Source organism: Poecilia formosa, unplaced genomic scaffold (assembly GCF_000485575.1).
Source record: "Poecilia formosa unplaced genomic scaffold, Poecilia_formosa-5.1.2 Scaffold135, whole genome shotgun sequence".
Classification (NCBI taxonomy): domain Eukaryota; kingdom Metazoa; phylum Chordata; class Actinopteri; order Cyprinodontiformes; family Poeciliidae; genus Poecilia; species Poecilia formosa.
Genome location: NW_006800074.1, coordinates 945,143 through 971,884, shown reverse-complemented (window position 1 = coordinate 971,884; position 26,742 = coordinate 945,143). Strand labels below are relative to the sequence as shown.

Below are 26,742 nucleotides of genomic sequence, written 5' to 3'. Positions count from 1 at the left end.
AAGCAGTTCTGAGCGTGCGCAGTCCGAGCAGAGCTTGACAACGGAAAACCCGAACTGCAATAACTTGTTGATTTAAAATAAAATCAGGTCGTCTTTTTTATGATTTATAGCTGAAAATGAGGCCAATTGAAAAATGGAAAGAGACGGTTCGTGATCGGTAAGAGACTCTAACCTTGTGTTTATTTTTTGCCCCGGTCGGAAACTAGGATGTAACGCTAGCTGGATAGCAACGGTGGTTGCTATGTAAACTAGTAGAAGCCAGCTAACGTACATTAGCATCTAGCTATTTATCGAAGGCAAATGATGGACATCTTATGTACGTTAAAAATATGCTTGAAAACGTCTAGTTTGTCGCTGTTAAGTTTGCTAAAAGTCTCTATTTATTGCCACAGATCTAGCTAGATTTTATGGTCTTGTTTATTCGCAAAGTATTTCACTGGAATATTTTCTTTGTCAAGGCGTTTTTTCTTTGCATTGAAAGTTTTCCCAAAAATGTTGTCACTGGTTTATTGCCACTGCAGCTACACTAGAGAACGTTTTCATTCTCTGACCTTAAAAAGCATATGTCCCTTCTTTCCGTTTTTTTTATTTATTTTTTTTAACAATTTCTAGCTTTAAAACTCACAATCCTTTTCACATTGCTGATGTACTGATGTGTAAAATTTACTCTAATACAGTCCACGTTTTAACAATTTATTTAGACTTAGGAAACCCTACTTTACATTTACGTCTATCTTTTACCTACATGTTTTTGCAAACGGTTTGCTTAGGGACTTAATACAATACAGACTTTAAATGTTATCACAACATTTTCTGTCGTTTTATAAATATAGCTGTACAGTGTTGCATGTCATTCTTTATGGTCTACAATATTTAAAAATAAAACATTGAAAAATATGTCACACGACTAAAACAACTATAATACTGTCAGGTATTTAGCTATGCAAACATGCTCAGTTAGAGTTTATTATTGCAGACTCATTTTTTTTTAAATCATGGGAGCATTTTATCACACTATATTGTAAACTATTTGTTACTCCCCTCCCCTATGTTATACATCCTGCTTTTTCTCTGGATGTATAACGGTTTTAATCTCTGTACAGGGCGGTGTGTTATCAGCTTTGTTTACATTGATATTGCTTCTTGTTTTGTACAAGATAAAAATAAGAAAAATACACTTATAAAACAACATTCTCAAGGGCTTTTTAGGGGTCACCCTCAACATTAAAACTGCAATATGTGATTCTTACTGATAAATGACTCCGCGCATTGTTGCTAATCGACCAATCAGTCTTGTGAAAACAAACATTTCAAACAATTTTCTCTACTGCAGTGTTTATGACCTCGCTTTCAAGCCAGATGGCAGCCAAATTATAATGGCTGCAGGGCAACGTGTGCTGGTAAGGCTCACCTTTTATCTTTTCCTTGCGAGGGACATCTCTGCAGAATGCATTGCTGTAACAAATTATGGTTTCTGTTTCCAGGTCTGCGATGCCAAAGATGGGACTATTATTCAGCCTTTAAAAGGACACAGTGATACAGTGTACTGTGTGGCCTATGCCAGGGATGGTACTGAGCTGGTTTTCTATTTGAATGCTTAGGACTTTCTCTATCTTATTCACCTTCAACTCATTAGGAACCATGTTTTTGTGCAGGTAAGAGGTTTGCGTCAGGGTCTGCAGACAAAAGCATTATCATTTGGACTTCTAAACTGGAGGGTATTTTAAGATATACGTAAGTGCTTTTATTATTCTAATAAGTTTTCTTTAGTTTTCAAGAGTAACTGCATTGTTTTATGTCTTTAATGTTGTCGTATAGGGGTTAATGACTTAACAAAGCCAACAAATATCTCTTCGATTCAGTTTGTTTGTGCACCAACAATTCACAGATCATGTTCCAAAGACCTAAGTATTATCTTTTAAAGCAAAACTAGGATGTTTGGCAACAGCTTAATGACTGCTATCTCACTTTGTCAGATTGCAAACACAAACAACACTGCTTTTATGTGGATTTGGATAAGCTGACAGAACTCTTAATCTGCAAAATTTTGTTGTGCATTTGCGTTCACTTCACTCTGACATTCCCAGATAAAATTCAGGTTAACCAACAGGATATAAATTATTTTATAAGGTACTGTAAAAATGCAAAAGTCTACAAAATCCTTAGAGAGGCCCAAAGGTTGAAAATCTCTGTCCATTGCACATTTCAGCCCACAGGTGGCGCTAAATGTATGGCCATCATCCCAAGGGATCAAGTATTGCTACATGGCCTTGAGAGGACCTTGGAATAGTGTTATCTCTTCCAACAATCAAGCCATACACTTCAGAAATGTTTGCCAAAGCCATATTTGAATTGTACTGAAAACTACTCGAACCCTGCTGAATTTTCTGTTTCAGCACAGTTCCCATCCCTCGTTATAACCTATAATGAATCAAGTTTCTGTTCACTCATTCAAAACTGAAAACTGGGTCGTGTTATCCAAAGAAAATGCAAGAAATAATTGTCTGTTAATATGGAAATGTGTTTCTCTCCCTGGCATGAATCACACCTATCCCTCATGAAGAACATTTCTTTTCGAATAAGACACAATTGTCTACCTAGTGTACACTGTGCTTTCATTCCATTCGCCTTGCTTTTTTTATTGACCTTATCTGCAGCCACAACGATGCAATCCAGTGTGTCGCCTACAACCCAATCACTCATCAACTTGCTTCCTGCTCGTCTGGTGACTTTGGTGAGTGTCCAGTCAATCACAGATTATGCATGAGATTGATTGGTCGATTAGAAGTTACTCTTCTATGTGATATCTCAAGAAGAATCACAAAGAGAGCATTATCTGTTCACATTTTTTTTAGGCCTGTGGTCCCCTGAACAAAAATCTGTAAACAAGACTAAAGTGAGTAGCAGAATAACATGCTGCGGGTAAGTTGTTTCTCGACTGTCATGAAACACTTTTTTATCTTTTCGTGCAAAACATTGCTGCTTCAACTCGAGTTTATTTAAACTTCAGGTGGACAAACGATGGGCAGTACCTCGCCCTCGGCATGATGAATGGTGTGGTGAGCATACGGAACAAGAATGGAGAGGAGAAGGTCAAGATAGAGCGTCCAGGAGGATCTTTATCTCCAATCTGGTCAATAGCGTGGAATCCATCCAGGTTAGTGTTTCTTAGTTACTGTATCATAACATCCATGAGAAATGTTGATTCTTTTTTTTTATTATTTCATCCATCCTGTGTTGTCCATGTTGCTAGCACTGTGGATTTATTGACTGTAAATTGCTTATTTTAAGCGAGGCCAGCAGGTGGCAGTAGTTGACATTAGAGTGGTTGAACCGTGAGGGAGATTATGATGCTTATTTGGAAGAGTCTCTGTTCTCTGCTTCCTCCTCTTGCCAAAACCAGGAGCCCTTCTCTGACTGGGTTCTTTGGAGAAAAATAAAGCAATACAAAAATAAAGTGCAAAGTTAGTGTTAAGTGTCAGCAATGGAATACAGCAGATGTATCGTCAATGAAACAATCCATAAAGTATAATAGTTTGTTTAAAAATGACCAAGAGGTGTTTCTGGGAAGAAGTTGTGTTTTAAGCTGTAAAGGATTTAGTTTCCTTGGAACCAGACAGCAACACAATTGACAGGATGAATAGGTACATCTGCTTATAGTTCTTTGTAAGTACAAATGTGATTAAGATGAAACATAGCAAAACTTTCACGATGCCTGCTTGTCACTTACAGAGGAAACCTTTAAAATGAAAATTGGCCTCTGTGGTTTTCAGTGTTGTCATTACTTAACCAACCAAAGCCGCTATCAGCTCAAAAGGCTATGCTTATCAGCACCAATGGCTAAGCTGTTTTTGCTTCACAGGGATGAGCACGACACACTGGCTGTGGCAGACTGGGGTCAGAAACTCTCCTTCTACCAGCTCAGTGGGAAACAGGTGAACGTCAGTAATTGTTGCTATAAGTATTCTCTTCCCGAATACAGCTCAATACCTCACATTTCCCCCTTAAATTTTAAGATATCGAAATATACGTGCCGTATCAAATAATACCAACACTGGTAGCTACATATAGTGAAGTCATTTTAATCAGCATAGATATTGACAGCAGGATCAATGCAACATATTTTCAGCCAAACTCTTGAAGGGGTTTGCTTCACAGTCCTCTCAACGCTCTGGTTATTTTTGCTTGTACACTTTGTATACACTTCTTGCTGTTACTCAACTTTCCATTAAAATGCTTGGCTACAGCCAGCTTAATTAGGATTGACATTTTGAGGCTCATCCTCATTGCAGAGGATTTCTATGGTTATTTTCCATTTTTTATTGGTTTAATGGGATTTCTTGATAGTCTGACATACTGTATTTGGCTGTAAACTATTACAATCAATAGTAACAAAAAGACATACTTAAAATCACTCAGTATGTAATCTTAGTTTCAGTTTTGTGAAACTGTGAGTGAACTAAGTCAATTTTTCTATAAAGTCTAATAAATTTAGATGCAAATGGGTTTAATATTCTATCTTTATAGGACACCAGGTAGTCTGTATCTTACCAGAAATAACAGTTGACTTTTTTTAAACATTGTAGGTGTAACCCTAGTAGGGGTGCACCGATTGCATTTTTCTGGCCGATCATAGTTTATCAATCTTTAAAAAGCCTGGCTTTCCGATTCCGATTTTGGCCAGTAATTTTTTTTTTGCCTGAAATGTTGCTAGATATAGCAGTTACACCACATTGAGTTGGGAACAGTGAGGTGACTATTGTTAACTGAAAACGTGCAGACATGCCCTGGTGGGTGTGTATGGCGGTCAGTCAAACCTCTCTCACAGCAGGGCAAAAAGAGGACAGTAGACTTTAGTTGAGGTAGATAAGATTGGTGGATAAGATCGGCTTCACACGCAAGTATCGGCAGATCACCAATCTCCCAAAATTGAGGAAATCGGGGCTGATAAATCAGCGTGCAGATAAATCGGTGCAACCCTAAACCCCACAGAATATCCTTAACTGAGTTTAGAATCTGTATTCTGATTGTTGGGGTCTGTTGAAACCATGACAATACACGGGAGGTGATCCTTCCTGCTATGCTTTATTGGCCTACTCATAATCACTGCTTCCTCTTCAATTCCCTGTGGGCAATATTGTAATTACAGACGCATCTGCACTGTTCATTTCTCTCTGGTATATCTGAGGCTTTTTTCCATTGTCATCTCCCTATTTATCAGTTTAAATGAACATTCTGTTTTGATTACAACACCATGGATCGCTCACAAAGAAAGAAAACAAGCAGCAGTTGTCAGGGAGTCCCCCTTTTTCCGCTCAGTGAGAAAAAGCAGATGGATAGAATGGAGAGACCTGATATGATGCTGCACAAATGGACTTTGAACTCTAATACAATAGAGGCTTTTTTAACCACAGACGGTCTCTTTTTCTTTTTCTTTTTTCTTTTTTTTGTCTTTCTTTTCATCAGATTCAAAGGGATAGTTGAATGTAGTGAGGACTTTGAAGTGTGCCGGCCCAGACAGTAGGAAGTGCTGGCTCAGGCCCCTGAGCAATAAACACAAGACATGCTTGTTTTATTCCTGTTTTTAATGTGCTCTTCTCTCTTTGTCGTCTTTAGGTTTTAAAAGAGAGAACTCTAAACTACGACCCTTGTTGCATCAGCTACTTCTCCAAGGGCGAGTACATTGTAATGGGTGGCTCTGACAAACAGGTGTCCCTCTATACTAAAGACGGTGTGCGGCTAGGAACCATTGGAGAGCACAAAGCCTGGGTGTGGACATGCCAAGTTAAGCCCAACTCCAACTACGTGGTGGGTCCACGTCACATTGTTCCATATATCTCAACGAGACCTCACCTTTCCGTGCCCCTGAGTAGGAATGCATGTCGCAGAGAAAGCGATACATTTTTTCTTTCCCCGTTGTGATAACACAGTTTTTAACTACACAGATACACAAGCTATTTCATTTTACAGTCACTCTTTTACAGCTTTTCCTCTCACTATATTTAACTGAAAGTGATGAGGCACACAGGAGAGAATGGGTTCCTGGCAGATTCTCGCAGCTCGGCAGTATAGAGGCTTTAACAACAGGAACATTTTCCCACTCCCTCAGTCTTTTCTTAGAGGTGTTAATAGGATGTACTGCTACATTGTTGTCTCTTATCTAGGTGTGCGGCTGCCAGGATGGGACCATCTATTGCTACCAACTTAACTTCACCACAGTTCACGGCCTCTACAAAGACCTCTACGCCTACAGAGACAACATGACCAATGTCATCGTGCAGGACCTCATCACTGAGCAGAACCGTAAAACTTTACACCTGCATCATGCAGCTCAGTTTATGATGCCTTAGTAAATAATGGGTTGGGTGTCTTTTGGCGTCACATTGACTCACATTGAATCAGTTGTGTTACACTTGCACTACATTACGAGACTTTCTTCGGAGATTATTGCCATTCCATTTGAATAAAATAGTTTTGAATTGAACTGAATGTAATTACCAACACAAGACTTTTCTTAAGTCTGGCTGGGTTCCCACACAGTCTGGAAAAGTTCCAAATCGGAATTTTTATAGTCTTTTCAAGATTTTTACATCTTAAAAATCAGAGTCTATTGGAAAAAAAACATAGAGTATGAAAAAACATTAGTTTTTTTAGACTTTCCCATCCATCCATCCATCTTCCTCCAGAGTAGAAGGAGCCATATTTAAAGTGTAACAAGAAGTCTAGTGACATTTTCTGTTTATAAAGGACAAAATTCTCAAAATCAGTCAAACAAGCTTATAGGAACGCTGTTTTTTTTTTTAAAGGTTGTTGTCTTGGTTTCCATACAGAACGTTTTCTTAACAGAAACATTCTGTATGAAAACCAGAACGTATGAAAAATGTTTCCGCTTTCTTTCAAGAAAGCGGAAACATACTTTTTTTTTGGTCTTAAAAGCAATTTTTGTATTATCTTTTGAAAATGTTCTCTCCCCACTTTCTCATGTTTCCTAGTGAGAATCAAGTGCCATGAGCTGGTAAAGAAGATCGCCATCTACAGAAACCGTCTGGCCATTCAGCTACCCGAGAAGATCAACATTTGCACGGACGACTTATCCACCATGGAATACCGCATTACTGACAAAATCTGCAAAAAGTTTGAGTGCAACCTGCTGGTGGTCTGCTCCCAGCACGTCATTCTCTGTCAGGTCTGGAGTCGTCCTTTTTTTTTCTTTTTTTTTTTTCTTTTTTCTCAAATTCATTAAAAACACAGCAAAGCCCATCGAATGATTTTATTAAACTTGCTTTTGACCCACCTGTTTTGTATTTGGCTTCTTTCATAATGAAACATTTCCTTCTTCAGTTTCTCTGCTAAGTCCTTTTGACCCTTGTAGCTGTACAAACATTAGGACGCCATTAAGATGATGAAGTCAGAATGAATTAGTGTTAAACCATTTACTCCAAACCTACGCAGCCCAGGAATTGAATCGCTGCTTCTCCACATGTTTCTGCCGAGACCCCAGCTGTACTTGTGTTCCCAACTACATGGGCAGCGCGCGCCTCTCCCCCTTTTGCAACCCTATTCAAGCTGGATGGATAAAAAAAGACAGTTTGAATGGATTGGAAGGGTTATCTTTTTTGTTTTGGGGGGTTCCTCTGGTTTTCGTCAGTGTTTGACAGCGTCTGGTGGGGCTGAGGAACAGCGCTGAGGTTATTTCCTTTTAAATTTGTCTTTGTGTGACAGGGGTGCTTTAGATCTCTCTATTGGACTTGCTTGTGTTTCATGCCCCAGACAGATCTTATTCCTTATATATGGGCTGTGCATGCTTCTGGTAGATTATATCATTGTTTATCTTTGTAGAATTGCTTTCTGACATTGAAACACCCTTTGCCGTGTTTAAAAGAACAACATGCTGCAATTTATTGGACTTATATGAGTTTGTTTTGCTATGATTAATAGCCCATGAAATGATTGAGCTAAAACCGCAATTTTGCCATAATGAATCTTTTAGTCAGGACTGTATGTGATTGTGGTTTCATATTACTTGTTATGCTCTGCACAGGAGAAAAGGCTCCAGTGTCTGTCTTTTGCCGGTGTCAAGGAAAAAGAATGGGTGATGGAATCTATGATTCGTTACATCAAAGTGATTGGTGGCCCGCCATGCAAAGAGGGTCTACTTGTGGGGTTAAAAAACGGAGCTGTGAGTACTTAAAGACAATGTGTTCTCCTACAGGAACTCTGAAATGGTAACCATTCCCTCATGTCAATTCTCTAGGAAATTGGAGAAATGCAAAATTTACAATGTCTTGCAAAGATATCTGTGCAGCTTTGCTATTGGAACAACAGCAAACTTCAGTGTTTTTTTGGGGGGGTGTGAGGGGATTATGTGATAGATGAACATAAACTAGTCCATAATTATGAAGGAGGAAAAGTTTTTAATTTTTTTTTTTTCCATAAATGAAAGTCTGAATGTGTTATGCATTTGTATTTAGCGCCTCTCACGCAACACTTAATAGAAAGCCATTTTGGTGCTGTAGCAGCTGCAGTCTTTAGGTGTATGTCTATTCCATCTTCACACATATAGAAAAACTGAAATTTCTGCCTTTTTATCTTTGCAAAAGTAACTCAAACTCAGTCAGTTTGAAGAGAGAGAATGTGTGAACATCTGTTTTCCATTTTTTTTGTCTCAGAATCTCAGTTGAATGCAGGTCTGAAGTTTCAATTTATTCAGATTTGGTCAGGAACAACAAAAAGCAAAAATGTTACAAAGTAAGCATCGCCATAGACACAGATCTACACTCCGTGTAATTTGCTGTCCCATTTTACGGGATCATTTTAACGATTCTTTGAGAAACTGAAACATTTTGTCTCGTAAAATGTAAAGATGGTTGTTGTGAATCTATAGCTATAAAAAGGAATTGAACTAAAATGGTGCATCCTATCAACTTTGATAAGCTTACTTGTCCTTCTGAACAATATCACTGCCATATTTCACCTGAGTTAAACTGTGTTCAGTGTCATGTGAAGGTCTTTGATCCCATTTAATTGGAAAACCTCCTTCCACATGCTTGTTGTGTTTTCTCCATGACTTGTGGGAAGCTGTAGAGAATGAATAAATGAATACTATTTATTCTACGGGATGTTGATATTTGTGGAAAATTATGTAAAATACAAAATCACTAATGACAAGAAATATTGTTCTAAAACTCATTATTGAGACTTTTTGTGCTGTTCTCATGTGAACATTTAATACAATTATTTCAATAAAAAAATGGAAAAACAACTAAAACCTGTATTTATTAGTACAGCTATTGCTATCATGACATAGATATCACTTATAAGTAGTTATTAAGAGCTGCTGTGAAAGGCCCAAAGACCTTCCGGACCACAGGTTGCAAGTCCCTGTGAATCACAGCAAGCATTTCATCTGCTCAGATTATATTTTTTTTGTTCTGATTTTGTGATGTAGATATTGAAGATATTTATCGACAACCCCTTTCCAATAACGCTGCTGAAGCTGTCGTTGTCAGTGCGCTGCCTGGACATGAGTGCGTCCCGCAAAAAGCTGGCTGTGGTGGATGAACGTAACACCCTCCTCGTCTACGACATCAAAAGCAAAGAACTACTTTTTCAGGTTTGTCAAAAGCAGTACGGAAAAAAAAAAACATCTCAAGGACAGCAAATCGAAAGGTTTCTGAACGGACTACACAAAATCAGCCTGTCTGAAAAAAAAAAAGAAAAACATGGATACATATTAAGTTTCTGCAAGCAGCGCAGGGAGACTTTAATTTTGAAGTATGTCTTTCTGGCTCTTCTTTGTTTCGCAGTGGCCTCTACACCTTGACTTTCTCATATCCTGTCATATTTTCTCTGTAGGAGCCTAATGCTAACAGTGTTGCCTGGAACACCCAGTGTGAAGACATGCTGTGCTTCTCCGGGAACGGCTACCTGAACATCAAGGCGAGCAACTTCCCTGTGCACCAGCAGAAAATGCAGGGCTTTATGGTCGGCTACAACGGCTCGAAAATATTCTGTCTCCACGTCTATTCCATGTCTGCAGTCGAGGTGCCTCAGGTGGGTTGCATTTTGTTGGCCTGTTTTAATCTAGATGTAGTGACGGTTTCCCCTGCAGTAACAAAGAGTTTTATAGCACAACCTTGAGATGGTGGTCAAAATGTCCTGAAGGTTATTTGTTTTAGAAGAAATATTTCACTGCTTTGCAACTTTTACACATTTTCTCACATTGCGTCCTCAAGCTTCAGATTTTCTTATTGAGATTTTGTGTGTTAGACCAACCCAGTAAGGTGAACATATTTATGGTAGTTTCATATAACTTTTCTTTAAGAACTTGAATATTGTGGCCTGCGTTGCATGGTGTTCGGCCCATCTGAGTTAATACTTTATAATTCAGTACAACTTTTTTAGAGTTTGTCTCTACCAGCGTTTAGATTGGTGTTTTGACCATCTTTTTTTGTGGAAATGACTCAATCAGACTTGACAAGAAGCCTCTGTTGACAACAATTTTCAAATCTTGCCACCGACTTCTTATTGGGTTAGAGTCTAGACTTTGACTCTGCCATTGCAGCTCTGGGTGTATGTTTAGGATCTTTGTTCAACTCGAAAGTGAATCTCCAGCAATCTGAAGTCTAAGATAGAAAGATCTAGAGAGTGCATCATTTATATTTGGTCATGAATTAAGCTAATCATAAATTATACAAGATTCTGACATATAAAGTGTGCATCTTCACATATCTTCCGGAGTTATTATGAGAATCTTTGCCACTTGACAGAACAGTTGGATTTATACTTTGATTAAATGACATACAGTAATTGCTGTCTACTAATTATGTGATTTATGATTGTAATTAGTTGCTCTCCTCTTTACTTAAGGTTAGCAAAGTAAAGGGGGATGAATACAAATTCAGATTTTTACTTATAAAGAATGTGTAAAACTGCCTTACAGATCCTTTACCTTCCACTTGAGTATATTGTTCTACTTTTTGTTGGTCTAAAGTATAAAATATCAATAAAAAAGACATAAATATCGACAGAAAAAGTTGAAGGTTGTTATTTGTAGCATGACAAAATGTAAAACTCTCTGATACCGTTACATATATTCCTCTACCTTCCACTTCAGTTCTACTTTGTGTTGGTCTGAAGCATAAAATATCAATAAAAAAAAGTTGAAGATTGTTATTTGTAAGATGGAAAAATGTAAAACTCTCTGAGACCGCTACATTTTCTCTGCCCAGTCAGCACCCATGTACCAATACCTAGAGAAGAAGATGTTTAAGGAAGCTTATCAGATCGCCTGTCTGGGTGTGACAGACAGTGACTGGAGGGATTTAGCCACAGAAGCTCTGGAGGGACTTGACTTTGAAACCGCCAAGAAGGTGAGTCAGACACACCAGTTTAAGAAATGTGTCATTATCACACACAAGATTGGTACATTTAGTTGAATCAGCAAAAAACCAAAAAAAACAAACAAAAAAAAACATAAACAATAGCAGACATTCATGCACAGCCTTTCTCAATGGGGTTTATCTCTGAAACATGGAAACAGATCTTTGGACTTTATCCAAGGAGCAAAATAAACAGTGGAACGGTGTTTTAAATTTCTTGCTTCTCGTGTTCATTTTGGTTTGGATTTGTTAGAAATACACATCCATCACTGTTAAAAACAAAACAAAACAAAAAAATCTCCATGCATTTCACATATTTTAGTTTCATTAGAACAGAGATTTTTTTGTGTTTGTTAATGCTTCATTTGCAACAGATGAGGATATCCTTAAATCACATCACGACATTTATACTTATTGTTATTATACCATGGTTATAATTTACTGCTTTGTTTGAAATGAAAACAAAATAGAAGTGTTCTTTTTTTTTTGCATGAGGTTTTGTTTGTTGCCAGTGCTTAATGATAGGAAGATTTGCTTCATTTCAAATAATGCCAAGGTTTTTTTTTTTTTTGTTTCATAAAACCCAAGTTGTTTAGTTAAGTTGTTGAGCTGTTTTAGGCTGAATGTCAGAAGGTTTCTCAGGTGAGGAATTTAGAAAATAGTCTGTAGCTCAAGAGGTTAATTACTCTCTAAAAAGGGCTTTTGAAGACGCTGAAGCTAGTGATCTGATTATAAGAAAAAAATAATTTAATCATACTATTTTTCCATTCTCAGGCCTTTATTAGAATAAGAGACTTGCGCTACCTGGAGCTGATCAGCAGCATTGAGGTAATGTCTGTTTATCAGAGGAAAGAAAAAAAAATCATACGTAAGTCGTACGTCAATGTCCTTCTCATCTTTGTCTTGTCCTCCCATTAAATTATACATTACCTTATTAAAATAGGTAATTTGAGGATAATATGCCATAGACCAGCACAGTATTGCATTATTGTGAATTAGAAATAGGAGGATGCATGTTTTTTTTTAATGAACATCTGAAAAGCAGAATAAGATATTTATTCATCCCTGTTGAGTCAGTATTTTATAGAATCACATTTTGATGAAGTCACAGATTCGAGTCTGTTCTTGTTTACGTCATATCAGCGTTGAGCGTTGAGAAAACCATTTTTATTTAATAAGCAACTCGAGTTCAGTCAGATTGGCTGGAGAGTGTCCATGAAGCTCACTTTTTCGTGTTGTCCACAAAGTCATTGTCTAGCCTTTGATTAGGCCATTCTAACACATGGAGATGTGCTTTGATCTAAATCATTCCTTTGTAGCTCTGTTTATAGTCACTGTCCTGCTGGAATTTCCTCTCCATTCTCAGATGTTTCAACATTGTCCTGTGATTAAGTTGAACCAACCTCTTATTAATTCTGACCAGCTTCTATGTCCCTTCTGAAGGAAAGCAGCCCAAAGCAGCCCAAAGCGCCCAATCGCACCATATTTAATGGTGAGAATGGGTTGTTCATAGTGATGTGCTGTGCAGTTTTTCCATGATACATGCAGGGCTAATCATTTGCGTGCAGGGCTAAAAGTTACAATTTACTCTCATGAGCATCCTCCGCCAGATGTTTGCTGTGTCCCCTGCCATGGCTTACGAGACGTTCAAAGCCTGCTTTAAGCTTCTTCACTTTATTCCTGCTGTGCTCCCTTGATCTTAATGATGTTGTTTGTTTATGTCGTCTAACAAAGTTCTAAGGCCTTTATTTAGCAACTGGATTAATGCTAGCTTGCGTCTGTGACACAAAATGTGAATAAATAAATAAATAAATAAATAAATAAATAAATAAATAAATAAATAAATAAAAAAATGGAAGGGTGTGAATATTTCTGTATTTCTAGCTGCTGTTGTGCAGATGTGTTTACATGCAGTTGACTGTCCACACACAGTTAACGCTGACTGATTTCAGGAGAGGAAGAAGCGGGGCGAGAACGACAACGAGCTCTTCCTGGCAGACGTCTATGCCTTCCAGGGGAAATTCCGCGAGGCAGCTAAGCTCTACAAACGTGCCGGCCATGAATCCAAAGCCCTGAGCATGTACACCGACCTGCGCATGTTCGAGTACGCCAAGGTGATTGAAGCGTTTACTGACAGAGTCGTAGCAAATTGCGTGCAACTCAGCTTTTTTACAAATACAAATAAAAAAATAAAAAATAAAACCCTGTGAGGTACTGCGAGCTGTATGAGTTGAGAACATGTGGCTTTTCTTTATTATGTGGAGAAATGCCAAGTTGGGGCCCTGTGCCGTGTTCAGACAGGCCCCTTTAGCCGTCTGTCTTTCATCTCCTCATACATCACCGGAATCACATCATACATCACCTGATCATTGCACAGATGCCACACTTTTACACAAATACTTTGGAACAGCACAAGGATGGCTCTCCTAAATAGTTATTATTTAAACTACATATAAATGTACATACAAACTGAATATATATGTTCTGTCTTTGATGCTCCTGTGGCATTGTTTTTTTAATGGAGGTATTACATTTTAGTTCCGAGGAAGATGACACAGCTATGACTTATTCATGTATATTTCTGCATGCATATGTGTGTCAGATTGTATCTGTGCGATGTGGCAGCTGTATATTTTTGTGACTGTGTGGCCATCTGGCCGCGCAGCCTGTTTGTTTTAGGTAGGAAGGACACCGGAGGGAAAGGCTGAGGAGCTGCCTGATGTTTGTCCGATTCTCTTCCTCCTGCCTCAGACCTTTACAGCTTGAATGGTTTAGGTGGTTTAGTCTGAGCAGGGTTTTTTTCTTTTTTTTGCTCTCTCTAAAGATTACTTTCCAATGGAAATAAGATCCTGTCCGGCTTAGGTGGATAGAAATTGTATGTAGAATTATGCCCAGTGAACCGTGTTATTTTTTGGTACTTTATATCTTCAAAGTTAATGTAGTTTACAAGATTTTAAAATGGTACACCGACACGAAGTACTGCATGATTGTGAAGTGGAGGGAAAGTTTTCTTTACAAATGAAAATGTGATAAGTCTGTTAGATGTATTCCCTTCCATAAGTTAAAACTTTGTAGAACCACCACTCCGCTCTTCTTCACAGAGTCCTTTGCCAGTCTGGAGTTTGACTAGACTGAACTAAGACACAAATAAAAACAAATAAAGTATGTTTGAATTTGAATTTTAAATTTCATTTCACTGCCTCTGCTGGAAGTTGAGTGTCTCCCTCAGTCTCAAATATTTTGCAGCATATACCAAGTTTTCATCCAGCATCGCTTATATTTAGTTGCATGCTCCGTTCCAATAATGTTTACCAGCCTCCCGACCCCTTGTTGATGAGTAGCAACCCCATAGCATGATGCTGCCACTGCCTTCTGTTGTAATTATTAAAAAACAAAACGCACACAAAAAAACTGTTTATGTAGATTAGTTCACATGGCTTTTTCTGATCAGTACTATTGATATATTTCATTTACTTTTTTTCAGGACACAATTTATTTTAAGGTAGCAAATTTAATATGTTTAACTGGTTTCACAATATTTTGCAACGATTACAATGGGTAACTCAGCATTTCCGTGTTACTTAAGTAATTTGATTTCTCTCTTTCCAGGAGTTTGTTGGTGCTACAGACCCACAGAGCTCAAAGTTACTAATAACGAAGCAGGCAGATTGGGCTAAATGCAGCAAGGAGCCACGAGCTGCAGCTGAAATGTACCTGTCAGCAGGAGAACACGCGAAAGCTATAGATATTATTGGAGAACACGGCTGGGCAGACATGTAAGTGCCTTTCACTTTAGGAGATATTTTTCTCCTGACATATCTTTATGTTATTAGTACACATATATTTATTTGTTTGTTTATTTTTTTTGTAGGAAAAAAAATACCTGTTTTTATCATAGCTTTTAAGAGTTAGACATTAGTACTTCATACTTACAAAAGAAATATCCTGCTCCTATTTCCAAAATTCAAAGCATCTCAAGTATTCGGCATCCTGAGGAAAGGAAATGACAATCACGTCTCTGTTGAGTTACACTCACTTCTCTGTGTAGACAAATAGATAAGCGGTGGCTGCTTCAGTCGTCCTGCTGCCTCCATCTGACACGCTGCACACGTGTTGTCGCGATCCTCCTACGGTGCTTCAGGTGGATCAGAGGGGCTCAGCACAGTCAGAGCTCTTTAACCTGAATCAGATTCAGGTTCGGACCCTGACTGATTAAAATTCGTTCCGGGGTCATGAGCATGATGCAGCAGGTGGCAAGCTGATGGTTTACCTTCACTCACCCTATCTGTGTACCTATTCCCCTCTTCTCGTGTAGGCTGATCGACATCGCCCGCAAGCTAGACAAGGCCGAGCGTGAACCGCTGGCGAAGTGTGCGATGCACTTTAAGAAGCTGAGGCACCATGGCTATGCCTCAGAGACTTATTCCAAGATGGGGGACTTGAAAGCTTTGGTGCAGCTGCACGTGGACACGAGACACTGGGAAGAGGTCTGAGACACTTATTCAGCTCATCAGGATGACTCGCTGTATGCAGAAAAGTCTCGAGAGAGTTGTCAGTTTTATTGAATTATTTACTTGGGGAAAGAATAGAGAAATAGATTTTTTTTTCCAAGTTTATTCCCTTTCTCATCACATACATAGTAAATATGTGAATTAAAAAAAATAGGTTGCTCAGAAATAAAAAAAAAAAAAAGTGTGCTTTGCTACTATTGATTTGAATGTATGATGCACATGTTATCATAATCATTCAGTTTTTTTTTTCTTGGTCTAGTCCATACATACATACATGCTGTATCTACATCTTCTCATAGGTTCTTCTTGTATTTTTTATGATGTCTAAGAGAATTTTGACTGAACTTATTATTTGAAAATAGAAATGAAAATGACCTGAGAACTATACACATTCAAGTCTGAAAAATATAGCATATTTGGCAGGAAAAATGTTTCTGAACAACCCCGCAATACAGTAACATGAAACCGTTGTTAATAAAGTGCTTCATGAGCCACAGAGTAAACTGTATTTTATGGCTTGTTTAGTTTGGCAGGGAACTCCAACAAATAGTTTGTCAGAATAACAGAGTAACCATGGCTGAATGCAAACAAGAAGACATGTCTGCCTGATCTCCTCATTTACTGACAAATGAAACCACAGGGCCTCCAGAGCCGATCATCAAGATGCTGATTTCTCTGAATTTGTGCCCACATTGTGATGAGCCTGTGAGAAGTTCAAAACAAAATGCTGCATCAGCTTGAAACTTTACACAACTTTCAATCATGCTCCTGCGTCGCAGCAGATCATGCCGCTCGTAGGAAAAGGAAATACTGCATTTCTTTAATCCATCTGCAGTCTGTAATCAAATTAAAGGCAGTGCAGAGATGCATATGGATGATTTGCATTTGGAATCGCTAGAGCCAAAAGCAGAACATCAAATCTCAAAGACATGGTTCTCGGAGTATGTCTTAATCCTCAGAGAGCGAGAAAGGAGAAAACATGAGGAGGGTGCCAGAGGTTTAGGGAACACTTTGGTTTTATGTGCTTCTCCCAGGGAGCCAGACCCCAACACAAACTTGGCTACATCATATGGATGCCATTTTTCTCTCAAGCAAAGTATTTTTAAATGACTTTGAGACCCCACTCAAAACTTTTCGCTCACTCCAAAGAGTGTGAGCGATGTGTGTTTCTTGGCTCTCGTTATGCCACAGGACATCGAGCTTAATTAGTCACTTTGTAAGGCAAATTTCTGCTCACTGGGCCCCACAGCAACTCTTTGTTTCCTGTCATTCAAACAGCGATGCGGTTGTAGTTGTAGCTGAGTCTGAAGCCGGCTTCGCTTGTACATTCCTCTTTGTCTTCAGTTAATTAATAATGTTGTAGAAATGTTGTGACTTAAAAAAAATGTACAGTTAACTTGTTTTTCCCTAATGAGTTACAGCTGGGCCTTTACCAGCCCCGGGCCATTTAACCACGTTTTCTATCTTGTACCAACTAACTGAACACCGATGCTCTATTAACTGTAATGTTTCCTTTGTCCTCTCAACTGTTAATCTTCCAGGCCTTCTTGCTGGTGGAGAAGCACCCGCAGTTCAAATATGACGTCTTTGTGCCTTACGCCCAGTGGTTGGCTGAAAACGATCGCTTCGAGGAGGCGCAGAAAGGTCAGAGCTCCAGCCTCACCTTTACTCAGTCGATTTGTTTCTGGAATACGATGCATGTATTATCGTCTTTTTAAAAACCCGTGCCTCCAGGAACAGGTTTCTGTGAACATATATAGAGCATACTTTAAGTTGGTCTACATATGGAAGTGATAAAACCTGCTGGGTTTGGACACAGACTTTTTTTTTTTTTCACAACTTCCTCAAGATTTTCCATATCCCCCGTAAAACATGATCCTCTTTGCCAGAGCAGAGCAGGACACGGCTCGGCTGCCTGTTCAGTGAGTGACACGCATGCTTGCCTCTAATCACCAGTGCTACAAGCGGCTCTGATGATGATTACCAACTCTAACCATAGTCATAATCAGCTCATAGATTTATAATTATAATCTCAGCAGGCATATTTCCTCTCCTACATAATCTTCTTCTGCTCGTCTCTATGTGGGATTTATGACTGATTGTGTTTGGGCTTGCTTATAGGCAGGCGTTTAGGTAATTGTGTGCTTTTTAGGGAGCTGTTGAGGCAGTATTGTGTTACCAGTGATTGTGATGTCTCAGTTTCTGGCTAGTCTCATACTCAGTGCACTGGTGTTTCTATGTGACAATCTCAGAAATGGTTATCATGGCTTAAAGTGCTAAAGTGCTTTAGTTGTTGTTTTTTGTGGCTTTTTATGGATAACAATTGAGCTCCAAAATGAAATAATGAGCGGTTATTGGCTCCACAGTAACAGCACACAAAATAAAACTTTGTGTGTTTTTTTCATTTCCATTTTTGAATAGTTGAATGAATTAATATGCCCAAGATTGTCTGGTCTTGTCACAATGTCTTTCTTGAGTCTGACAGATTATTTAATGAGCTATTTTTCTATGCAGAAAAAGACTTTTCTTATTTGGATGCTGTTAGAAATTGCTGCTCTTAATAAGTGTCATCATTTCATTCTTTGAATGTGAAATGATGCTGCCATTTTAGAGCAGTAGAGATTTCTAAAGCTCAAAAATCCCTCAAATAAGAGCCCCAGTCCAAATGAATTTTAAAACAAGATGTTTAGGATGCTGGACAAAAGCAAAACAGGCTAAGGAGATGGTGATATTAAAGGATATTTACTTGAGTGCCGCAAAATATCCAGTTCCCCCAAAACTTTACTTTGAAGGATTTTGTAGAGATGGACCAAGAAATGGGTGAAGGATGTTAGGAAAACACATGAAATGAAGGTATCAATGAATATTGTGAAGACCCTGTGGATTATTTTAAGTAAACAAATACAGTACTTAAACTAAATACATACAAATACATAACTAACACTTAGCAGCAAACGCAGAACCCAGATAGCAACTAGTCTATCTAGATGCTGAAAAAAAACAATTGGACTCATTATTTCCACCTTAACAACATCTTATGTTTTTTTGAAATGATTTATGGTTACTTATGCTGTTTTGACAGTGAAACAATCTTGATGTAGCTTCTTAATGATTTGATTGCCCTCCTGTAAGCATCTTTACCTGCAATGAACGAAAAGCATCATCAAATGTTTTCTGGCATTGAGATACTGAATGCATAATCCTCAAATACTTAACTAAGACTTGTCCTACTCCAAGTAGTTTGTTAAATTTGTGATTTCTTGCACTACCCTGCTTTTGATTGGAATTGCCCAGTTGTCACCTAAATTTGTTCTGACTGCTGACCAACAAAAATCCAGTTTTATGAAATCTATGGTTGCAGATAATGTAAGGGGTACCAGGTTGCACCGACAACAACACTTTTCTGTGGGGATGTCAATACCGAAAGAAGGAGATTCGAGGTTAGCTGTTTGTTCTGCCAAAAAGGTGTTTGAAAACAAGACAGCGGAAGCTCAGAGATGTAAGAAGTTAATAAAATAACAAAATGGGTTTTCATCTTTTTTGAGCTTTCAACCTCTTTCTGCCAGCAGGATGATGACATTTTTTGCAACCTTTTGGAAATCTCAGAGTTAAGGTGGCGGGAGGAAAAATACTTTGAAAGCTGTTCATATACCTTATTGTATTCTGTTTTTAAATACATATTCTGAATTGGCCAGAATCGGTATTAGCATGCAAACGAGAGTCGAAAGTTAACCGCATTATCTGGTAGTTATGAGTTTCTGTTCAGGTTTGTTTAACAGTAGATTTTATCTGTATTACATGCTGCTGCAGCTAGATGCTTTACCCCTTTGTCCTCAGATTATACAGCCAAGATATTATTTATCTTTGTGGACAAATAAATGGTTATATATATGCCAGCTTTTATAATAATATAACATGTAAAATAACATGCATTTCTGTTTGTCTCTAAAAGCGAGCTCAAATTAGAAAATATGGAGCACAGTCTGCAGATTTGTCAGTTTGTGTTTGGTGTTTCTGTTAGTTGGGAGTTTGGGGTTTGTTGTCGCTAACAGTAACCAAAAGCAGCTGAATGTGATTTCTATCCAGTTAGGCCTTCTAATATATGTTTGCCAATAATGCATTTTGACCCTTGCAGTGCTCTGTGGGGGCAGGGTCACTGTTGGGGTCGACTCCTAAAAGCTGCTTCTAATTACCCAGTGATAGGAACACAGAGACTAGTCTCATGTTTATTTGGACCTAAAAGTAGAAGTGCTTTGGTGTTCAGCAATATTTTAAGAACCGCCTTCATAACTGGACTGATCTGCAGCTAGTCCTTACATTAGAAACACTTTACCTGTTATCTGGTAAATACATCACTTTTGACATTTATTCCCCGTGCCTCGCGCATCGTAACATTTATTTGTCACATTAAAACTACAGAATTAGCTGTATTTCATTGTGACCATAAGACGCTGTCCTTCCAGAGCTAGTTTTGCAAAGAACCCAGAAAACATGTGTAGCTACAAGAAATGGATCGGCGATTGAGGTGAAAGGTGGATCTCAAGCACAAATGCATGAACGATTAGGTGCCATACTTTAAAAGTGTATAACAAATCACAACAAAACTAAAAAAAAAATGTATCACATAAAATCCTAATGGAAAACATTGAAGTTTGTGGTTGTAATGTCACTTAACAGTAACAGTGATATGTAACTGTGCCAAGCATTAATGACGAGGAATATAAAACCTTTCCCAGTATTGCTTTCCTGATGTGTGAAATGGTTCCTTGGAAGACCAGTGAAAAACACCACATGGAGTCTCTCTTGAACTCGACTGTATGAAGTGTTGCTTCATTAAATTGGCTTTTGAAGACCCACAGGAGCAACTGACTGTTGATCTTTTCCTACTTGTCAGCATTTCACAAGGCCGGGCGTCAGAATGAAGCAGTAAAAGTCCTGGAGCAGCTTACCCACAATGCAGTGGTGGAGAACAGGTTCAACGACGCAGGCTACTATTACTGGATGCTGTCTATGCAGTGTTTGGACATTGCCCGAGGTGAGGAATGTCAACTGTGAAGTCTTAAAAACCCAGTTTTTTTTTTTTTGTTTGTTTTTTTTTGTTTTTGGCCATGAAGTTTCACCTTATTACGATTTTGTGCATCTGAACCAGAAAACACAGAACAGAGGAAGGAAATGCTGGAGAAGTTCGAGAGCTTTCAGCATCTTGCTGAGCTTTATTACGTCTACAGCTCCATCCAGCGTTACACGGTGAGACTCTAGAACTTTATAAGTTTTAATTCCGCTTAACTCAAAGACACAAAGACCAGGACCTAAGTGAGTAGCTGTCAAATTTAAACTGCTTAGACCAGAAATAGTACCTACAATGTGGTTAGAGGCCTATTTTTGTTCACTTATACGTGACTTACGATTTCACGCACACAGAGAATAGGTCTGGCTTTGCGAGATTATGTCAATCCACAGAATGATTCAGCTTTAAATGGAAATTAAGATAAGCACAGAGAGTGTCAGGCGAAGCGAACAAAAGAGAAAATAGAAGGCATTAAGTTGAGGTTACAGTTCACTAAAGGGAAATATCCCACCCATTATTGGACTTCTAAACCCCCCTGACCTCTGTCGCTAAGGTAAAAAGCTCCTTTATGGAACAACATGACAACCTCCTGAGTGGCCTTCTCCTGCCCCCCAGGCCTCATATGCCTCAAGACAACACAGTTCCTGCTTATAAGGGTTTTGTGTAAGTTCGCGTGTGTGCGCGCGCGTGTGACCTGGCCTGTGTCAGTGTGCTCAGTTTGTTGTTTCAGCTCCTTCGTTCTGTCTCTCCGCCGTGGTCACACCCTCGCAACAACAGAGGCATCTCTGTGATCCAGACCAGAGCAGGAAAACCTCTATTTATCACGCTAACTCTCCCAGACAGGCGCTATAGATTTAAAGTTATCAACTCTTGGGGATGAAATGCTTTTAGTGACGGCTTTAGAAAATTCATCTTTGCCTTCCAGGGCACTCCGAGGACGGATAAGACGCAGCAGCGGGTTAGCCTGCTTTAGGACAGGTTGAAAGATTATAGAAATAAGAGTGGGAGTAAAAGAAATGGAGCTTTTAAAGTGGTTGTCAGATATTTAGGTTATTTTTAATCCATACCACCCTCGTCTCTTGTTATAAATAATTTTTTCCATCTTTAGGATGAACCTTTTAGTTCCCACATGCCAGAGACAATCTTCAGCCTCTGCAGGTTCCTGCTGAACAACCTCACCAAGGATGTACTTCCGGGGATTTCTAAAGTGTATCCTTTTTCTCAATGAAAGTAGATTTAACACACCAAGATGTTTGCAGTAGGGTGGACTTTACCTCTTTCCTACAACAAATCGCTCCAAAATCAACACTGGCTGGCAGTAGCAGCAGCAGCAGTGATGACAAAGCAGAGGAAAAGAGATAAAAGTTGGGAGAGAACGGAAGTGTTGGCACCACAGCGGAGACCACTCTGCCGCTGGGGGAAAGAAAAGCCGTGATGACGGGGAGGAGGCGATGCCAGCAAGAGGCACTTAGTTGGTTTTCTAAACAAGTGGTTTGATTACTGAACTCTGTGCACACTTTCCTGTTCATGAACTCAACGAACAATTGGTTTTAATTTGAACAAACAGATTTCACCCCACTAAGAAGCGCACAGCGCAACCCATCCAGGAGCTTGTGTGAGGAAGGAAAGCAGGGCCTTGGAAGAGGAAATCCACCCCAGCAGCTGGGGTCCTCTGTGGCTGAACCGAACTGCTCCGACAACTTTGAAGTGAGATTTATGAACTTAGCGGGAAGGTGTTGGACGTTGTGTGAGCTGTTGGACACAGTGTTGCAAATAACCCCCTCCCCAGCCCGCCGAACTAAACACTTTACACAATAGAAGGACGTGTGTTTATCAGGAGTAGCAGAGCTGGGTGTGTAGGAGGAGCTGGAGAGGAATAGTGTCCCGATATAGAGCTGTTGCCTCTGCAGCTGATTGACCTGTGCTTTGCACTCACAGAGCTGCTCTCCACAATCTGTTTTTATATAATTACTAATAGTTAGCAGTTCTGTTCCGACTCTCTGCCAAATGTGGGTGATGTAATTTATTTATTTATTTATTTGTTGCTGCTACTTTAAGGATCTGATGCACCAAGAAATGAACTAGTCACCAGATTTGACTGATTTTTTTTTTTTTTTTTTTTTACATTTGACTGACCATGACCAATGATCGGGAGATCAAAGATCTTTTTTCCAATCTGGTGCCTCTCGATCATTAAAAAGTTTATTTATTGCCATAATTTAATTTCAAAAAAGTAAACCTAAGATAGATTCATTACACACAGAGTGATATAATAAAAGGTTTTTAAAAGATTTAATCATGTTGCTGATGAGTTCAAATATTGAAATTTAAGTGCAGAGCTGTTGAAAACTCTCCTTCACACATGATGTTCACAGAAAGGCTCCTTAAATCCCCCTTAGAGTAACATTAATGACCTGCGTTGTGAAGTGTGCCAGTGAAGCACAACAAAAAGATGCGCTGGTATTGTAAAAGGGTAGATGAGATTTGCTGTCTTTCTCTTTTACAAGTTCCTCTTGTAAATATTTTACTGCATTTTCGAGTTACTGGTGATGCAGAGCGAAGGCTCTGCTGCCTCATCGTCTCTTAAGAAATCATTCATTTATTTATTTTGCATAAAATGTTAAGTATTTGTTTCTATTTACAGCCAGTCAGTTAGACTGATATAACTGGTTGCCAGACATGTCTCTGATCAGTGTATCCCTGCACGTTGTGGCACAAAAGCCTTAACCTGACTGTTAGCAACACCTTGTTTGCTCTGGCCAAGGAGAGTTGCAAACTGGGAGCGTATAAGTTGGCCAGGTATTCCTACGAGAAGCTGCAGGAGCTTCACATTCCCTCACACTTAGTGGAGTCCATAGAGCTGGGCAGCCTCATGATTCACTCCAAACCCTTCCACGACAGCGAGGTGCGTTGAAGACTTCAATTAAAATCCCTGTCCTGTTACCTGTTGGGTAAAGTTTTCATGTTTCCTGCAGGACTTTATTGAGGACATGATGTGCTACCGCTGCTCCACAAACAACCCGCTTCTGAACAGCCAGGGCAGCGTGTGCATCAACTGCCGGCAGCCTTTCATCTACTCCGCTTCGTCGTACGGTCAGTGACGCGAACGTGCTGTGTGTTAACGCTAACGTGAGATCTTATCGTTTCGTTGTTTTTCCATTGTTTTGCACACGTTGTTTGTGACACAGAGGTGCTGCCTCTGGTGCAGTTCTACCTGGGGGAGGGAATCGGTGATGAAGAAGCTCTGTCCCTCATCGACCTGGAGGTTCCTCACACAGAAGATTGCAAAGCACAAAGCCCCAACGTGGGCAGCAGTGGTATCCTTTCATCTTCAGCTTATTATCATATCTGCACACAAAGTGACAGATTGTTCACTTGATGCATATGAATTATTAAGTGCTCATTCTGCAGCTGCCCTTACAAACAGCACACCTCCTCTAATTGCAGCACGTGGCTCTCCTCTGTCTTGTGACAGTCCTTAGAAGCTGTTTAGTCTGCGCTGGCCTTGATTTCGTGCTTGTGGGTAAGCTGTCAGAACTAAGTCATCTTAGTCCTCGCGCTAATAGGGTTAGTGAGGCTCTCCCGTCTCATCTTAATGACACTAACTCTCGAAGAGCCATAGGCACAGCCCTGCTGCGGGGATTAACCTGCATTAGCCAGCAGACTCTCAAGGGCACCGAGGTGTGTTGTGTTCCTCCAAGGCCGTGAAGTGACTGACAGGCACAACTTAAACACATTGTCTCCCAGAACTCGCTCTCAGATGCCGGTTTATCTGGAGCTATCCTGTTTTGCAGGTGTCATTGTGGAAAACATTTGTAAAAAAACGTAAAAAAAAAAAAAAAAAAGGTTATTTGCTCTTCACTGATGCCAAGCGGACCTGGAGGCTCTGAGGATAGACGACGGGTTGGTTAATACAGACGACGATCCGTTTTCAGCCAAAATGAGCTTCGAGGTAAGAAAGGAGAGGAGAAAATAGATGAGGTGATTAATATTCTGCCAGCTGGGTGAGCCAGCTGGAGACAGTGAAAAGACGGAGGCCGTAAGAGGATGTGTTTGTGTTCATCCGTGTGTCCGAACAGCAAGGGGGCTCCACCTTTGTCCCCGTCAAGGTGAGTCGTTCGGTGCTGCGCTCCATGAGCAGAAGGGACGTCCTGATCAAACGCTGGCCCAAGCCGCTCAAATGGGAATACTTCCGCTCCCTGCTGCCGGATGTGAGCATCACCATGTGCCCCAGCTGCTTCAAGGTACTGAATTTACATACCCAGCGCTGCAGCTCTCGCTAAAATGGTCTTAACTGGCTGAAACGGATTTTCAATTTAGTTTGAGATCTGACTCAAACGGAAGTTTGACCAATTGCAATTGTTTTAATTATTTTGCCTGAAACATGTACAAGAGAAAAAAACAGTGCTGCAGTGTCTTGAGGAGGTGGTAGTTTTAAATCCAAATGAAATTTGAGTGATTTTCCTTTTTATCCATCGATAATAAAAGTTTTATTTAACTCAAAAATCCATCGATTAATAAAAGTTTTATTTAACTCAAAAAGTTAATGAAATTGAAACCCTTGTTTGATCTGGGGGGTTATTTGGACTGAAAATGGTGTGATTTCTTAATTTTGGTCAATATAATAAACGGAGAGAGAGAGAAAAAAGCACACTGTGACTTGTGGATCAATCTAGACATTGATTTCAATCTCTAGATTGATGGTTGATCTGCTGCTGCTTCCTTCTTGTTTTCTAACGTTTTCTTACTGTATTTTCTTGCAGATGTTTCACAGTGAAGACTATGAGATCCTTTTGCTGCAGCACAGCTGCTGTCCTTACTGCCGTCGACCCATTGATGAACCCAACTGATCAACACTATATTAAATTTATCAAACATTTCACTTATTGCAGTAATTCTTTTTATAGTAAATACCTCATCAGTAAATAGTAAGACCTCCAAGTACCCAAGTACAATCAGGCATTTTAACACAGGAATACAACAGGACCTGGACCTTTCAGCTTGTTATGATTAACCATATAAAAAGAAAAGGAGAAAAAAAAAATGTATCCACTGGCACTTTCAATTTGCATTGCATGATTAGTTGAAAGATGCAATTTAATAATGCATTCCATTTTTACTTAGAAGTAGAAGGGTTTCTGCTGGGACTTAAAAATGTCATTAAAAGTGTTACACTTAAAATTTAATTCACATTTAATTTCAGGGACATAAAATCTTCCAAAACGCCAGATTGAGATGTTTGACCTCATTATCAGGAAAAATGTTTGGAGGAGTAAAGATGAGACTTTAAATGTCAAGCATTGTGTTTTTAAGTCTGTTAAACTTGTTAAGTTATTTTTGTAATCAATACAGATTTTGAACTTGAACCCTAAATATAAACAGAGGGTCATTACTAAGTGTTTTTGATAAACTAATGAACTTGCAGAAACTGGAAAAACAGGAAAGTTCCCAACTTTGATCTCAAAATCCAAAATGGCTGCCTTTTATACAAAATCTGTTGTTGCGCAATACTTTTATTTTTTTGTTAAACCTTACAGTCGCACTCAATACTTCTTTTAGTGAAGTTTCTACCGTGTTTGGAGGTACACAATGGACATTTCTAGCAGTAACTAACTTGTCGACTAATCACATTGGTAAGTGCCACTGGTCAAGAACAAGGTCATCAAGGTCAGGGTAAGACTTTAGAGGTCAGTGAAGCACAGCATGAATACCCACAATCACCAGTTCTGTTTCACTGCTCTCACACATAGAGATCTTAAAACCGTCTTCAGTTAATCTCTCT

At 39.2% G+C, this 26,742-nt stretch overlaps 1 protein-coding gene across 3 annotated transcripts; it reads left to right on the top strand.

Moving 5' to 3' along the window:
- Positions 1 to 24: 24 nt before the first annotated feature.
- ift122 (intraflagellar transport 122 homolog (Chlamydomonas)) lies at positions 25 to 25,842 on the top strand. 3 transcript variants are annotated; one of them, XM_007562339.2, is made up of 29 exons: positions 25 to 157; positions 1,334 to 1,400; positions 1,485 to 1,569; positions 1,656 to 1,734; positions 2,658 to 2,734; positions 2,856 to 2,922; positions 3,011 to 3,157; positions 3,863 to 3,935; positions 5,617 to 5,808; positions 6,165 to 6,303; positions 6,993 to 7,186; positions 8,042 to 8,179; positions 9,449 to 9,613; positions 9,856 to 10,053; positions 11,232 to 11,372; positions 12,156 to 12,209; positions 13,334 to 13,495; positions 14,991 to 15,157; positions 15,697 to 15,868; positions 17,434 to 17,536; positions 20,787 to 20,927; positions 21,042 to 21,139; positions 22,069 to 22,169; positions 23,700 to 23,865; positions 23,936 to 24,053; positions 24,149 to 24,277; positions 24,833 to 24,912; positions 25,040 to 25,204; positions 25,724 to 25,842. In XM_007562339.2, the coding sequence occupies exons 1-29, from the start codon at positions 117 to 119 to the stop codon at positions 25,808 to 25,810; spliced, it is 3,546 nt and encodes a 1,181-aa protein (XP_007562401.1). In that variant the 5' UTR covers positions 25 to 116; the 3' UTR covers positions 25,811 to 25,842. The 3 variants fall into 3 exon arrangements, with proteins under 3 accessions (XP_007562401.1, XP_016531978.1, XP_016531977.1); XM_016676492.1 differs by having other exon boundaries at positions 3,863 to 3,941; positions 24,836 to 24,912; XM_016676491.1 differs by having other exon boundaries at positions 3,863 to 3,941.
- Positions 25,843 to 26,742: the final 900 nt, after the last annotated feature.

Coding starts and splice junctions, on each gene's coding strand:
- ift122 (XM_016676491.1), top strand. CDS start 117: ATGAGGCCAATTGAAAAATGGAAAGAGACGGTTCGTGATCG. Junction 158..1,333: donor AAAGAGACGGTTCGTGATCG/GTAAGAGACTCT, acceptor TCTCTACTGCAG/TGTTTATGACCTCGCTTTCA. Junction 9,614..9,855: donor GCAAAGAACTACTTTTTCAG/GTTTGTCAAAAG, acceptor TTTTCTCTGTAG/GAGCCTAATGCTAACAGTGT.